The sequence below is a fragment of the Alosa alosa genome, chromosome 22 (genome assembly GCF_017589495.1).
Source record: "Alosa alosa isolate M-15738 ecotype Scorff River chromosome 22, AALO_Geno_1.1, whole genome shotgun sequence".
In the NCBI taxonomy this organism is placed as follows: Eukaryota; Metazoa; Chordata; class Actinopteri; order Clupeiformes; family Clupeidae; genus Alosa; species Alosa alosa.
The window spans coordinates 11,756,976-11,770,707 of NC_063210.1; the positions used below are offsets into that span (position 1 = coordinate 11,756,976).

Genomic DNA, 13,732 nt, shown 5'->3' on the forward strand with positions numbered 1-13,732 from the left:
CGAGGTCCCCCTCTACTCTAGAGTGGGCGCTCTGAGCCTCCATGACCTCCGATGGTGAGGCTAGCTCATCCTGTAACCCTTCTGCTGTTGCTGTTGGGTCATCTGCTGTGGAACAATTGCTTCAATTAATGATTAGTAATTGCATGAGGGAAACCAACACAAAAGAGGAAGATGATCTTCTAAAGGGATCTTCTGTTTAGCTGTTGGAATAGGATAGGATAGAAAGGCAAGCCAATAGAAAGCAAATCCAAAAAAACATGTCTACACCAACTGCAACTGAAAGTAATGTTAGCATCAGAAGGAAAGGTACATTAAAGGCACCCTATGCAGTTTTGGCCATTTCTTCACTGTTTTCTCACTTTTTGCTCACAGTTTTCTCTACGGAGCTCCCCCTACAGCTTCAGAGTATACATTTTATGGCACACCTCGCTCGGTCAGTCTGCCGTTTCCTCTGGCCCTGTTCCTCAGACTACGGTTTACTTGCTTTCTGTATCTTTTTGCCAGCTCTGCCATGACGATTATCTGAGAAACTCCATCGCTACCTTGTTGTTCTAGCCAGGGTCTGGCGTGTATGTGTGTAGTGCTGTAAAACAATTCTTTACATTGTGAGACCGCAAGATTTTCTGACTATGAGGCCGGCGGCCCGCCAGACCAAAGTTGCAAGGCTGGTTTTTCCGCTCACAGGCACTAGGGAGAAGCGAGACGCCTACCACTCAACCCAAGAAAAGTCAAATAACCATTCCAATGACTCTGAAGCTGTTCAGTTTAGGTAAATTAAGCTAAAAAACTGCATAGTTCCCCTTTAAAGGCAGGGAATGCAAAGATTTCAAAAGCGAATTCAGAAGGGAGTCTTTGGCAATTGGCATTCCAATAAAAGCAAACAAAGCCAGGCAACTTTTTGTTCCAAACCTGAGTTCAACTAAAAAGCACAAAGCCCAGTAGAATACATATTGCAACAAGCAAAATCTCTGTCAAAAAGAAGATCAAGCAAGCCACGCCAGTCCACAACCAGACTGTCATACCTAGTTGCCCCTCCTCAACAGAGAGGGCGCTCTCAGTCTCAGCGATGGCAGATGGGGAGGCTAGCCCACACTCTGTCTCTTCCGCTGCTTGCTCTAGACACTCTGCTTTTTAAAATAAACCCCAGATAACGTAAATAAAAGCCATCACAGCAGACACAGAGAGTAGCGTAATGGATGGAGAATGGATCATGATCCAAAATAGCACTCATACGAGGTCCCCTCTACTCTAGAGTGGGCGCTCTGAGCCTCCATGACCTCCGATGGTGAGGCTAGCTCATCCTGTAACCCTTCTGCTGTTGGTGTTGGGTCGTCTGCTGTGGAACAATTGCTTCAATTAATGATTAGTAATTGCATGAGGGAAAAACACAGAATATTAAAATATATGTGAAGCGTACACTCCTACTAAAAAAAGACTAATCAGAGACTGAAACACAGCATACAGTACATGTTGGTTGCGCAGTCAAGAAACAGGCTAATTTTCAAGCCATGACAGTTTAAACAAAAGAGAATCCCTGCTAGTCAAGCTTAAATGCCAAGCTGTTGCCAAGGGAAAGACCTCATACCAGTGGACACCTCCTGACCAGAGGGGGCGCTCTGAGTCTCCTTCAGCTTAGAGATGGACACAGTCCCATCCTTTCTCTCCTCTGGCAAAGGCTCGGACTCCTCAGCCTCCACTGCCGGCCAAGCGTTTCAGTCAGAGACAAACAAAGTGCACAGGGGGGTGAGCAGCGTCCATTAGATGTTTCACATAAGCCAGGCAAGCCAAAACCTCTAACTGGACCCTGATACATTAGACCTCGGTGATGTGAGGGCAGTGGTCATAATGGGGCAAGAAAAAGGCACAGACACCTACAGGCTGAGCAGAGAAATCCCTGAGTTAAAGCGATGGCTTGCGTAAGTAATGAGACTTTCTGCAAGAGGCTTATGTAACCCGTTTCCTGTGTCATCATGACCTCATTCCCTCCGCCGGCTACTGTGGAGAGGCAGTGTCCATGCCTCGCCCCACCCAGAATAACATTGCATTTCAATTTTGTAAACACTGATGGATCCACATGAACCAGAACTGATGATAAGAGCTGATCTACACGTGATATGTGGCAGCAGCACATACCTTTTGATAACAGGCTTATTTGAATCATGGAGCTTTTCATGATGTTTACTGTTCACACAATACTTATTTGACCATGAACAATATAAGTGCTGATTATGGATCATTACAACATTTCTCACTCAAAGGCATTTTTTGAGGCATGTCAAACTACTATCTACAGCACTGTACCAGACTACCTGTGAAATTCTGTCCACATCTCTACACCTCGGCCAGCCAGAGCTAGGCTACGGTCACTACCTACGCATCTATCTAATGACCACACCACATCTAGCTACGGAGCTCGTCTGAGCATACTCACGCTCGTCTGAGAGGTCGACACACATGCTGTTCGTTTCTGGAGGTGGGTGCGAGCCGTTTTGGGTGAGCAGTCCCCGCTGGATGTGGAGTGTGAGAGAGAGGGCGAAGGGGGGGAACATGTGCACTAGCGAGGGCTGCAGACTGGGGAACGCTAGGCTACGCACTACCAGGCCGGAGAGTGGGTGAGTGTGTGTGTGTGTTTGTGTGTGTGTGTGTGTGAGAGAGAGAGAGAAAGAGTGTGTGAGAGTGTTTGTGTGTGTGTGTTTGTGTGTGTATGTGTGTGTGTGTGTGTGTGTGTGTGTGTGTGTGTGTGTGTGTGTGTGTGTGTGTGTGTGTGTGTGTGTGTGTGTATGTGTGGAGAGGTGGGGGAGTTGGGGTTGGGTTGGTGGTGTGTGGAGGAGAGAGGTCACGGAGGGATGAAGAGACAGCATTATGGCACGTCCATCTGCATGCCAATGGACGCAAGACAACGGGCGCCATTGTGCAGAGTTGGCACGGACTCTAGGGTTCACTCTGTCAGTACCACAACTCTGATTACCCCCCGCCCCCTCTATTTCATACACCCTCTCCATCCAATCCCCCCCAACCCTCACTCCACCCCAAAACCCACAACAGAGTGAGGGCCTCTCTAGTACTGCCCACCCACCTGCCCCACACAAAGACTGCATTGGGGCTATTTCAGTCGTACAGCCATTTCCTCCTTGCTCATATTTGGGGAATATATTCTCATACTGGAAGTTTAGCCTCTCCCGTGGGATGTTATAGAAGTATGTGTCAAACGTTCCAGTTATAGAGCACAAAAAAAGATGACCGCCTTTGGGAGGTTCTTTGTTTTCGTGGTGTGAATGAATAATTCTCTCATTTTTTAACTGTGATCAAATACATTGCATAGTGGCAGCCTACCAAGACACCAAAGTGCATTGAAAAGCCATGATGAGAACACAGCAAACCATGTTTAATGTCCAACAACAGTCCCTACGCTACTGGGCCATATCAGTGAGCTTCAGTGTTGTCTAGGAGGTCTAATCTGGCTCTGGGCAGTTCATCAGCGTGCTACAGTTTTCTCCAGCCTCTCGAGGAGCCACTGAGGGAAAGAGGCAGTCTTTTCAGAGGGACAAAAGTGACCAGCTGAATGGAATAGAGACACAGTAATGTCCTGTCCACCTCCCCCCCTTACTCCCTCTCCTCTTTTTACAGTGGTCCATTGACCAAAAAGAAAATCATTTAAAACCATTTAACGATCGCTAACAGAGCCCAGCGGTCTATTGAAGCGACAGTGCTGTCCCTTGAAAGCTGCCCTTGATCACAGAGCTGAATTGGTACCCACGAGCACATTCCAGGGGCCCAGGGTTAGGACTGGTTCGAACGGGCCAGGACACGATGGACCAGTTGGCCGGGCCATCCGAGTTAGGTGGCGGCGGTATGACCCAGATGCCTGGATTACGGCGCGAAGAGCGCAGCTGCAAAGCCGGGATTGAGCGCAAACCCAACCCAGTCAAGCATGTTGTATTTGCTTTATGTAAAAGGATTAAAACAAAAACGCCACAGGCCGCACAGTTCTCACGCAGTCAGTCAGTGAGAGGGCAACAACAAAAAAAGCAAGAGCACTGGGGACAGGAAGAAACATTAATAATAGAACACATGGAATTACAGGCTTGTGGTGTGTCTCTCTCGCACGTGATAGTATTAAATCTCCAACATTTAAAAGTATTCTCGTTGGGTTGGAGGTCATTCCTCCAGCGTCTTAGCAACACTGAATGCGCAGAGGAATGCGTGACAATCGGGGTTAATTAGGACAGATGATTCCCATCTGCTTGTTTTAGGGGCCATGAAATTTAACAAGCTGCTAAGTCATCTAATATGTCTGCCAGTTACACTGTGAACTCTCATCTATTGTTCCTGTTCATTTCTTGAGAATATCCAGAACAATTGTCCAATTTAACTGATCTCATGTTTAAGAATACAGAGGCTGTCCCTGGGGAAGCTGTTATTATAGACTCTGAACTGGTGGCTGGATCAGAATTTTATATATTTATTTGATATGCATGCACTGCCCTGAGAACCCAAGGTCATGTATGTGACCAGAATATTTTTACCTGCAATGGGCCTCTAAATTTAACATTAATCTGTCTGAAGGCATTTCAGGGGAAAATAGCAGTGGTCTTCTTTGTGACCTACCCCTCCCCCAAAGGCTGTTTTTTCCTGAGGGATAATCTAAGCTTCCACCAGATTGGCTGAGACCTACTTGAGTTTAAGAGACATGCCAGTACGCTCACCTTTCATTGGACAATCTCCTGGTCCCATGTGCCCCACTGCAACGCCGTTCTCCTTATGGAACTGGTTGCCATGGTGATGGTCATTGATGGTCACACCGGAGAGGGAAGTCGCCATGGTATCCGAGGAGTTGTAGTGAAGCCCGTGGCTGTTCGGTGAAGAACTCAGGAAGTCCTGGTGCTGCTGGTCCATAGCAATTCCACTAAAGGCTATCAAAGAGTGGGGGAAAAAGACAAAAAGAAAGAAAGACTGTGTTAGACAGGGAAAGAGAAGAGAGACATCACCAGAACAATAGGATTTCTGAAAGAGGGTCATATTGTCCATGCACTGAGATGAATGAAATAAAACAATGCCTCCTCCCCCAACTGAAAAAAAACAGCCATCAGCAAGCACTAGTGGAGCCAGGTTAGAAGCCAAAAATGCTTAGCTAGGAATAATAATTATAAAAAAAAAACATAAGCAGCCATTCAGGACACATCTACAAACACATAAAGAACAAACCTATTCCAATCTTATTCAAGGTAATCAGATCCACAAAAGACATAAGTTTCACCTCTTGCTTTCCCAGGCACCATGTAGCACCTAAATCAACAATCATTCACATTAAAGAACAGACGTCCCTTTTCCGCCACTCTCACCCTCTAAGTGTAAACAGGAATGATGCACCGGTGAGAACCTGGTTATTTATAAATACCAAACATGAGGACCAGGCATTGAATTACAACTGCACAGCCCGAAAATAGCAATAGAGTGTCAGTCAGTGAGTGACTCTCTACTCCTCCATGACCATGCAACCTCATGCAATCATTTCCTCAAGGGCTTGACAGAGTGCACCTCTCATTCAAATGATCAGTCAAGAGGGATTTCATGGACATTCAGTACATTGGCATAATACCTTGTGCAAGTGATAGCACTGTGCTGCTAACACAGCTAGCTCCTGCCCACCAACAGAATTGAATTATTGTTCCATTACCTTACCACACAATCAGGTATTCTAAATGCACCATTATGCAATTTCTCCTGTCAGTGTCGGTCACTTGTTGACACTGTCTCCTCCATGATTAGCACCGCATAAAGGGCCACACATACGTGTATTTATATGCGCACTGAGTTGATTTTTGTTGCACTGTCCCTTTAACTGGAGTCTGATATAATATTAGACCTGAGTTAGAGCTCGCTTGACTTGTGTCACCGTGAAGGTCTTCCACGGATAGAAGAGTGCTCAGGGAGTGTAGACTGCAGAGTGAACTGCAGTGAGCTGAATAGAGACCAATGTACAGTAAATGCCATAGAAGACTTATGAGAGCAGAGCATGTCGCATCTCATCTTGTCTCCGCAGCATGCCTGCAGTGAGGTGTTTCCCACCTCCATCTGTGCACCTGCATGCCGTTAACTTTCTGCTCACTTGTTCCGGACGGCTGAGCTGTTGTTACAGCTTTTATATTTTAATATTTTAATCATTTTCAATGATGGCTAAGGTGCAATTTACAGTCTCAGCTCCAAATCGGGACTTCAACTAATCTGACTAATCTGACGCTTTAAGAATTGATTTCTCAGAGCTTCTTAGGGGGAAACACATTTGGGGACGACTGAGCAGGAGTGTCACCGGTGTGTAGAATCTTGCACCAAAGCAAGGTTTTTGCAGGAACAAAACTACCATTCCACAACCTGAATTAGCCAACCACAACAATGTCAGGCCGTTAGTGTGGTTCATTTTTGATTCTGTCTTACACATGAATGTGCATGCACACCTCATTCACCCCCTTTACACACAAACTCTCCACATGGGTGGACAGATGCACACAAACACACACCCACACACAGCTCACCCCTCAGGCAAAACGATATGTGCTTTTGCCATCTCAGTGTTTCTGCCATCTCTTCTCACCAGTCTCTCCCTATCCACACTCTTCCTTTACACCTACACAGCCGAGTACACCTTGCCAAGCCCAGGCTTGCACCTCCCCACAGCTGTCGAGGTCGATGTTCATTCCTCCACTAACTGGAATATTTTCCTGGGGTGGAGTCCGTCTTCTTCCCCTTCAGCCTGTGCCGTCCTCAAACGCTGGCTGCGTAGGACGCTGGGGAAAAAACCCTGGGCAGGCTTGCTACCTCTGAGCAGCGCCACGCTGCACCTTACTGTACTCTATTGACTATCACTTTGTGCGTTCTCTCTGACCACAGCACCAGTACAGTGATGTCCAAGAACCAGACATATACAGGCCACGGGTCCTCATGGGACCCCAGCTTAGTTGACCTTTCATGGGGTCAAATCTGTGCCCACCAGCCCCTGGCACAGCAGGGGTCCATAAGGACAGCTCTAAGTAATTCTGTGTTTACCAAATATGGTGGCTTGTGTTTTCTATTTGACTGTGGAGATGGGATATAATGTGCCTTGCATTGCATGGCATGACTTTTCACATATTGGACAGAATTTGGGTGAAGAAGTACTGCCATCCTGAAATCATGCCATTATGGCTGCCACTCCCTAGTAGAGCAGATCACACACTGACTGTTGGGCACACCCAGCTGGCATTTGGGCACCAGTTCATCCTAGAGTAGAAACCACTTCCCATTTGATTCAGTGTTCAATTAAATGCACCCTCCCTAGTCTACTATTTCCTCAGACCAAACCTAAAAGAAACCAGCCCTGACAGAGAACGGGGTGACACGTCCTGTAGGCTTGAACTTGTGTTTTTAATTTTTTAATATTTATGGTTCAAAAGTTTGATTTACTTACTCTTCAATGACACTAAACTAAATGTATTTGGCGTGTGGAGAAATAAGCCGTTTGAGGACACAATGTTATGTGAAACACAGATATTTTATCAATCAAACAACTTATCGATTCATCAAGAAAATAGTCGGTGGATCAGTCTACCATGAAAATAATCATTAGTCGCAGTCCTACTGACAGTGAGGGAGAGACAACACAGGTCGCTGAGCACACCGTTTCACAGTGCAGCACAATCCACAGTGTTCTGGAAGCTTCCACTGGCGTGTGGGAAAACTCTCACCTGGTTTATGTGCCGCCTCTGTACACAAGTCATCCAAGCCCACAGATGGTGTATTTACACAAGCTCGATCCTCTCTCTCTCTATCTCCTCTTTTTGTCTCTCTCTCTCTCTCTCTCCCTCCCTCTTTGTACTGGGGCAAACAGAGCCTCACCTTCAGCTGTCCATCAGCATTTACCTAAGATCTCGCAGATCTGGAATTTGCCTAAGATCTCTAAGATCTCCATATCCACGTGTGCAGCACATGATGAACACCTGGTTGACATGTACAGTTTATCTGAATGTGCAACGTATGACCATGTCTCTAACAGACAATGTGAAGCACTGATGCCATTCAGAATCACTGGGTAATGTCACTGGCATCAAATGCACAAGCTATACATAAGCTGAAATAGTCCAGTTGTGTAATTACTTATTACATCATATTTCTGCATTTTTCCACACACCTTTGTGTACATTTGAGTGACAATGCCCAGTGACAACGTTCCATGACACATCAAACAAAGGATATCCTGGAGCTTAGGTACATAAAAACCAGACAGATGACAGCCCAATATCAGTGTCCTACAGTGCAATTATTGGGATGATGATGGCACACCAAATTCCAGCCACAGAACTCATAAGGGGGATTAGGAATGGTTACAATTTCACAGTTAGAAGTGGCTAGCAAGATAAAAAAGAAAGCTCATAAACATTTAATTAATTAAATTCATGATATCTGCAGGGGACCAAAGCCAACTTCAAAGCGGATCAAATATTAGCCTATGGACGTCTCCTTTCAACGCTGGTGCTCGACCAATAGGAGTGACCCAGGGGAGCGTGTCTCTGGGGACAACTGTAGTTCACCTGCTGAGAGAGACGCTAGTAAAGACTCCAGACTGTGTGTGTGTGTGTGTGTGTGTGAGAGAGAGAGAGAGAGAGAGAGAGAGAGAGAGAGACTGGGTTTTTATGAGGGGAAGTAAAAGGAATAGTGAAAAGAGAGAAAAGAAAGAGCAGAGAGCTTTGGTGCGTGTGGTGGGAATGTCAACTTGGCTGCGTTCCTCTGCTGTTGTGTTTTTTGTCCTTCTTCAGTAAACCCACCAGAGCAGGGCCACCTGGGGACGTGGGGGTGGGGGTTGGAGGGGGGCAGACTAGAGAGGCAGACTTAAGTGGGGGAGGGACCATACACACATACACACACACACACACACAAAGACACAAAGAGCATGATCAATGTGGATGTTTACACCGCACCAGGGACACCCGGACAAAGATACCGGCATGGCTACCCTGGTAAGCTTCCAAACACCAACGCAACCAACGCAATGGGCCTCAGCCTGTGTGATGGTGCTGATTTAATAGAAAGTGACTGGAGAGGTGGAAGCCTCACATTCCTCAGTCGGGGGCACTAGGTGCACAGCTTCTGGTGCAAAAGCCTATATCCTCATATAGTGCTATTCAAAATGGGCCGTGGAATGCATGGTTTCATTCTCCTATTCAAACACAAAGACCATTTTTACCCTTGTCTTAAGTTCAGTGTAACAACATTAATTATGAAAGGCTGGTATAATTTCAGCTTGTGGGGATGCGCAGTACGAGCAAGTAATCATCAGTGGCATTTTGTTAGTCGGGTGAAACAGTCACACGACAAGCCCCCCTCCCTCCCTTTCATGATTTATTCTGAGGATGAAATGAAAGATGCACTTTCAGCGCTCTAATATGGAGGAAATGCACTTGGACTCATCTCTCATTACTTTGAGGTACACACCGTGGCCTGAGATGCTGTGTGTGTGTGTGTGTGTGTGTGTGTGTGTGTGTGAGTGAGTGTGTATGTGTCTATGTGTATGTGTGTGTATAAGAGTGTGTGTATGAGGAAAGAAAGTGTGTGTGTGTGTGTGTGTGTGTGTGTGTGTGTGTGTGTGTGTATGTGTGTGTGTGTGGCTGCTGAAGGCCTAGGATGCTACACTCATGGATGACTGCCTCTGTATCTATGACCTAGTTTTGCCTCAGCATCGCTTTAGAGCAGAGTGAGCCTGATCTCGCTCTTTCTCTCTCTCTCTTTCTCTCTCTCCCGCCCTTCTTGAAAAGGAGGGGTCGATGATGGGACATTTTTCTCGTGTAGCTGAGCCAACACCCTTTAGTGTGTCAGAATGAAACTACTAAAGCACTGTTGGGTGAATTTGCTGAGAATCAAGCACGCAAAAACTCTCAGTTCACAATTAAAGAGGCTTATGGGCAGAGGCTTTCATTCTCGTGTGGATTTTGGCTTTAAAAAAATAGCAGAAACGTGCCAGGATCAAAAAGTTGCCAGGGCATGAGTTAGGTTCAAAGCACTTTCTAAGAATGAACCATTGGTCTGGTGGTATTTACTGCTCAGGTGACATACAGGTGTGGAAAAACTGTTTGGCTTGAACAACAGACATGCATGACGCATTGGGGAACGTAAAAATGGGAAAGGGGGAGAGGGGGCTTCACCAGAGGGCCATTTAGGGCTTTGGTAAAAGCATTCCAACAAGGTTCCACTTCATTTTCTGGACATGGAATCATGTGGTCATGACTGCGAGTGAAATCCTGGTGGTCATGGTTCCCCTGCTAAATGCGAGGGGTGTAAACGCTTAAACCCCAGCAGCTGTGTGTGGACGTCACTTCACGCAAATCAACGAGCCTCCCAGCTACGATATTGTGCATCACCTCCAATGCCAGCACTGCTTGCCCGAGACATCCGCTGAATGTTGCAACAAGTCGAGGTCCTCTGTCAGTGCCCTCCCCAATTAAGCTTTTTCTCCAGAAAGAATGTGGGGCTGAGGCGATGCACATGGCATTTAGTAAAAATTGTCCTGATGCTGAGAATTCAACTGCAAAGCCTCTCAAAGCAAGAATTTCTCCAGACATTTTTTTTTGCCATGTGGATTAATCTGGCTATTAGGGATCTGTTCCTTTTGTAATAGGCCTACTCATTACATCAGTGCCAGACAGACAGGCCAGTTGTATCCCACAATGACATTTTGTTGAGTACTGTTTAGCCAAATTGTTAAACCTTCACTTCAGTTGGACATTTCAGTTATGCACATTAGTGTTCATCACGTATTATCATTCAATCATATCCTGCTATCCGCAGATGCATTTCAAAAGGAGGACAACCAACCAACTGAATCATGATAATTTGACACCTTCTAAAAGTGAGTCTACACTCCAAATAAATACCATAGCTATAGGAACTCCCTTTAATTGACACGCTTAATCTTACACATCCAGGGCATATGGTTCAAATAAATCAAAGTACAACAGCTTTGTCCAGTAGTTCTGCTGCTACGGATTATCAGATGCCACGAATTGTACTTAGAAGGAATCTGGTATCGGTTGAGAGGCCATGCCGCTAGGTTATGAGGGCGAGGGAGCGCCCATTTTACAATATGGACCACATGTCTCAGGTGGTATTTCCCAATCTCAACATTGCGCCTCCAGAGCACTTGCACCGAGTTAAGCTAAGCGAAAGGGGTGTGTCTGCCTACCGCTTTAAATTCTGTAATCAAGTTTTTTTTTTAATCGAGCAAGAATGACCGAAACGGTGGCATTTACTCAATAATTAGAAGGATTTAGACCTGTCTGAAGCTACTGGCTGTTTAATCAGCCAGCGACGATAGGATCGGCTATAATCGGTAAATCAGGATTCAATAGGCCTAGTCTATATCAGCCTAAAACAGAATTATATGAAGGGGGAGAGTAGGCAATAATGACGTTTCGTTTTAGTCCTACATTTAGATTAGTCTCTGCCTCACCCCCATTCTGAATCGGATTATAACCCATATGTGTGTGAGATAACACGGTTATAATGCACTGGTGTCGTTTGCGCAAACCCCAAGGAAAACCGCTCGTGCAACATCACAACAACGTTCCATTGCATATCTAACACCAACCTGGTAAAATAATGGCGCTGACTTCAGTATTCTGGTAGAAGGTCCTAACGACAGCTAGCAAAACATTAAAAATTAAAAACTAGTGGAACCACTTTGTAAGAAAAGGCGAAGCCATCGTCGCGGCTCTAACGCAATGCATGCTGTGAGCATGCAGGATTGGAGATATGCCCGCATCAGTACCGCTCTTTCCCGAGAAGCAAATGGAGACCATTTCAACAAAGATGCCTGACTGTAGAATCAACAATGATCCTTAATGAGGATACAGTGATGTAGCCTACACACAGGCGATGTCTTCAAGACAATCAACCTTCTCACTTGTACAATGTAATAATAACATTTCCTCAATAATCTACGATTGTCACAGCTTCAATCCGGCAATTTGGGCCTTGCCAAATGTAACTCACAATACGCTGTCGACAAATGTACATGTAATGGCCATTGCATATACCGGTTAAAGGCAACGGGCTACATCACAAACGAATTTATTAATCTTGAGTCAAGACAAAGCGTTGTACCGTGCCATGCGCACCGGCGATGACGGAAATTGCTCTCGATTTCTGTATAACCTTCAATAAATCGTTATGATATTAATTTGTGTACACATAAGGATATAGTCAACGCAATGGAACTAGAATAGGCTACACGTCTGATGTATACTGACAGACGTACATAAATGCCGTTACATGCATGCCCCCTATAAGATTTAGAATGAAATAAAATGTAAATGATATGCTTGGATTTATTCGGAAACCATTGAAGCTAAATAAGGACAATATAGTACAACAGATTTATTCACAATTCTCGTGATTGCTGGAGCTACAGTTAATTAATACGTAAACTATGAGGCCCAACCTCTCCCACCTCATGCAAAATACAGCATAGTCAACATGGAACGACGGACACCGAAACCTGCAGAACCCAACAGTTGCATAACGTCGGACAGAAAACGTGATCTATTGCAACGCGATTAGGATCACGGTTGCTGGTGACAGAACTTGATTAAGATCACTACAATAATACAATTAGGTTGCTTTCCTTACCTGTGTGACCGACTGTGTTATTGTCTCTCCAGCTGCAATCGCTCACTGAGAGGACCGGCGCGCAGCGAAATTGTAATTCGGCAGAAATCCTGACTTGGAGAGAGGGCGCCAGAGAGATGAGTGATGATTATACGTTTAGGCGGAATTGAATTATTGCACTGTAACCTGTCAGCAGCAGGCCCAAGTCAGTCCGAACTGGGAGAATTGGCAACATTGCAAATAGCCCAATGTAGCCCACATTTAAATGAACTCAAATATCAATGTGCGCGTTGCGTGCCATGAGAAAATATGCTGCAAATGCATGGTTTGACTATATTCAGTGACTTCAAGTAACCTAATATATAGGCCTACATCTATTTGAGTTGTTTACTAATCTGAAATTTGACCTTATGAAAGCAGGTGATTTTTGGTTGGACCTAAACAGTGAAGAGTGCATTACGTATAATTAGCAGAATTATTACCATAATTAAACTCTTGATCATTTTACCCCATTACCATCTCCTACTATGAAGACTAGAAACCTTAGGTCACTGTGAACAAGTGCATTTTGATGTAGGCCTGCAATATGTCAGCTGAAGTCTGAAAGACATAGTAGTCGCTAACCCTGCCACTAACCCTGCTTTTGGCAAACTCTTTATCTCTCTGTTGAAATTCTGGAAATGTTCCCAGTATAACATCTGTCATTTAGTTTTGTCACAGAGGAAGCATGGGGATTTACCTTGGCTGCGACATCACTGTCTGCCAGGTGTCACTGTATTCCATTGGCTACATGTCAGGTCACTACACCTCCTGCCTGCCAATACAGAAGAATAGTACAGAACAATGACACTTGTTTAAAAGTGCCAGTGTCATTCTTCTTGTAGTCGTCCATAATGAAAATGATTTTCATTTAGTTGGTTGCATTTACGCTTGCTAACTGTTTACCCTATTGGTCGGCCCTATTAGATGTTTGCTACCGAAAGTTTACATGTTAATTCAGCCAACTGTTGAGAGACAAAGGGCCGCCTTAATTCCCGCACCATGTGCGTCTCTGCAAGGAGAGAAAAGAAACAGACTTGTTCAGTACCACACACCATCA

At 45.2% G+C, this 13,732-nt stretch overlaps 1 protein-coding gene across 12 annotated transcripts in view; it reads right to left on the minus strand.

Annotated features, from left to right (window-relative positions):
• The window catches only part of mapta (microtubule-associated protein tau a), a 32,037-nt gene extending 19,284 nt beyond the window's left edge, over positions 1–12,753 (minus strand). For 6 of the 12 annotated variants that reach the window (XM_048232826.1, XM_048232836.1, XM_048232834.1 and 3 more), the window contains exons 1-2: positions 5,206–5,336; positions 4,707–4,913 (exon numbers count right to left, since the gene is read on the minus strand). In XM_048232826.1, the coding sequence (XP_048088783.1) occupies positions 4,707–4,913; positions 5,206–5,302 (304 nt within the window). In that variant the 5' untranslated portion in view covers positions 5,303–5,336. Of the gene's footprint in view, positions 963–1,022; positions 1,151–4,706; positions 4,914–5,205; positions 5,337–12,654 lie in introns of those variants that run through there. The other 6 variants (XM_048232835.1, XM_048232832.1, XM_048232829.1 and 3 more) reach the window with 6 other exon arrangements.
• Positions 12,754–13,732: the final 979 nt, after the last annotated feature.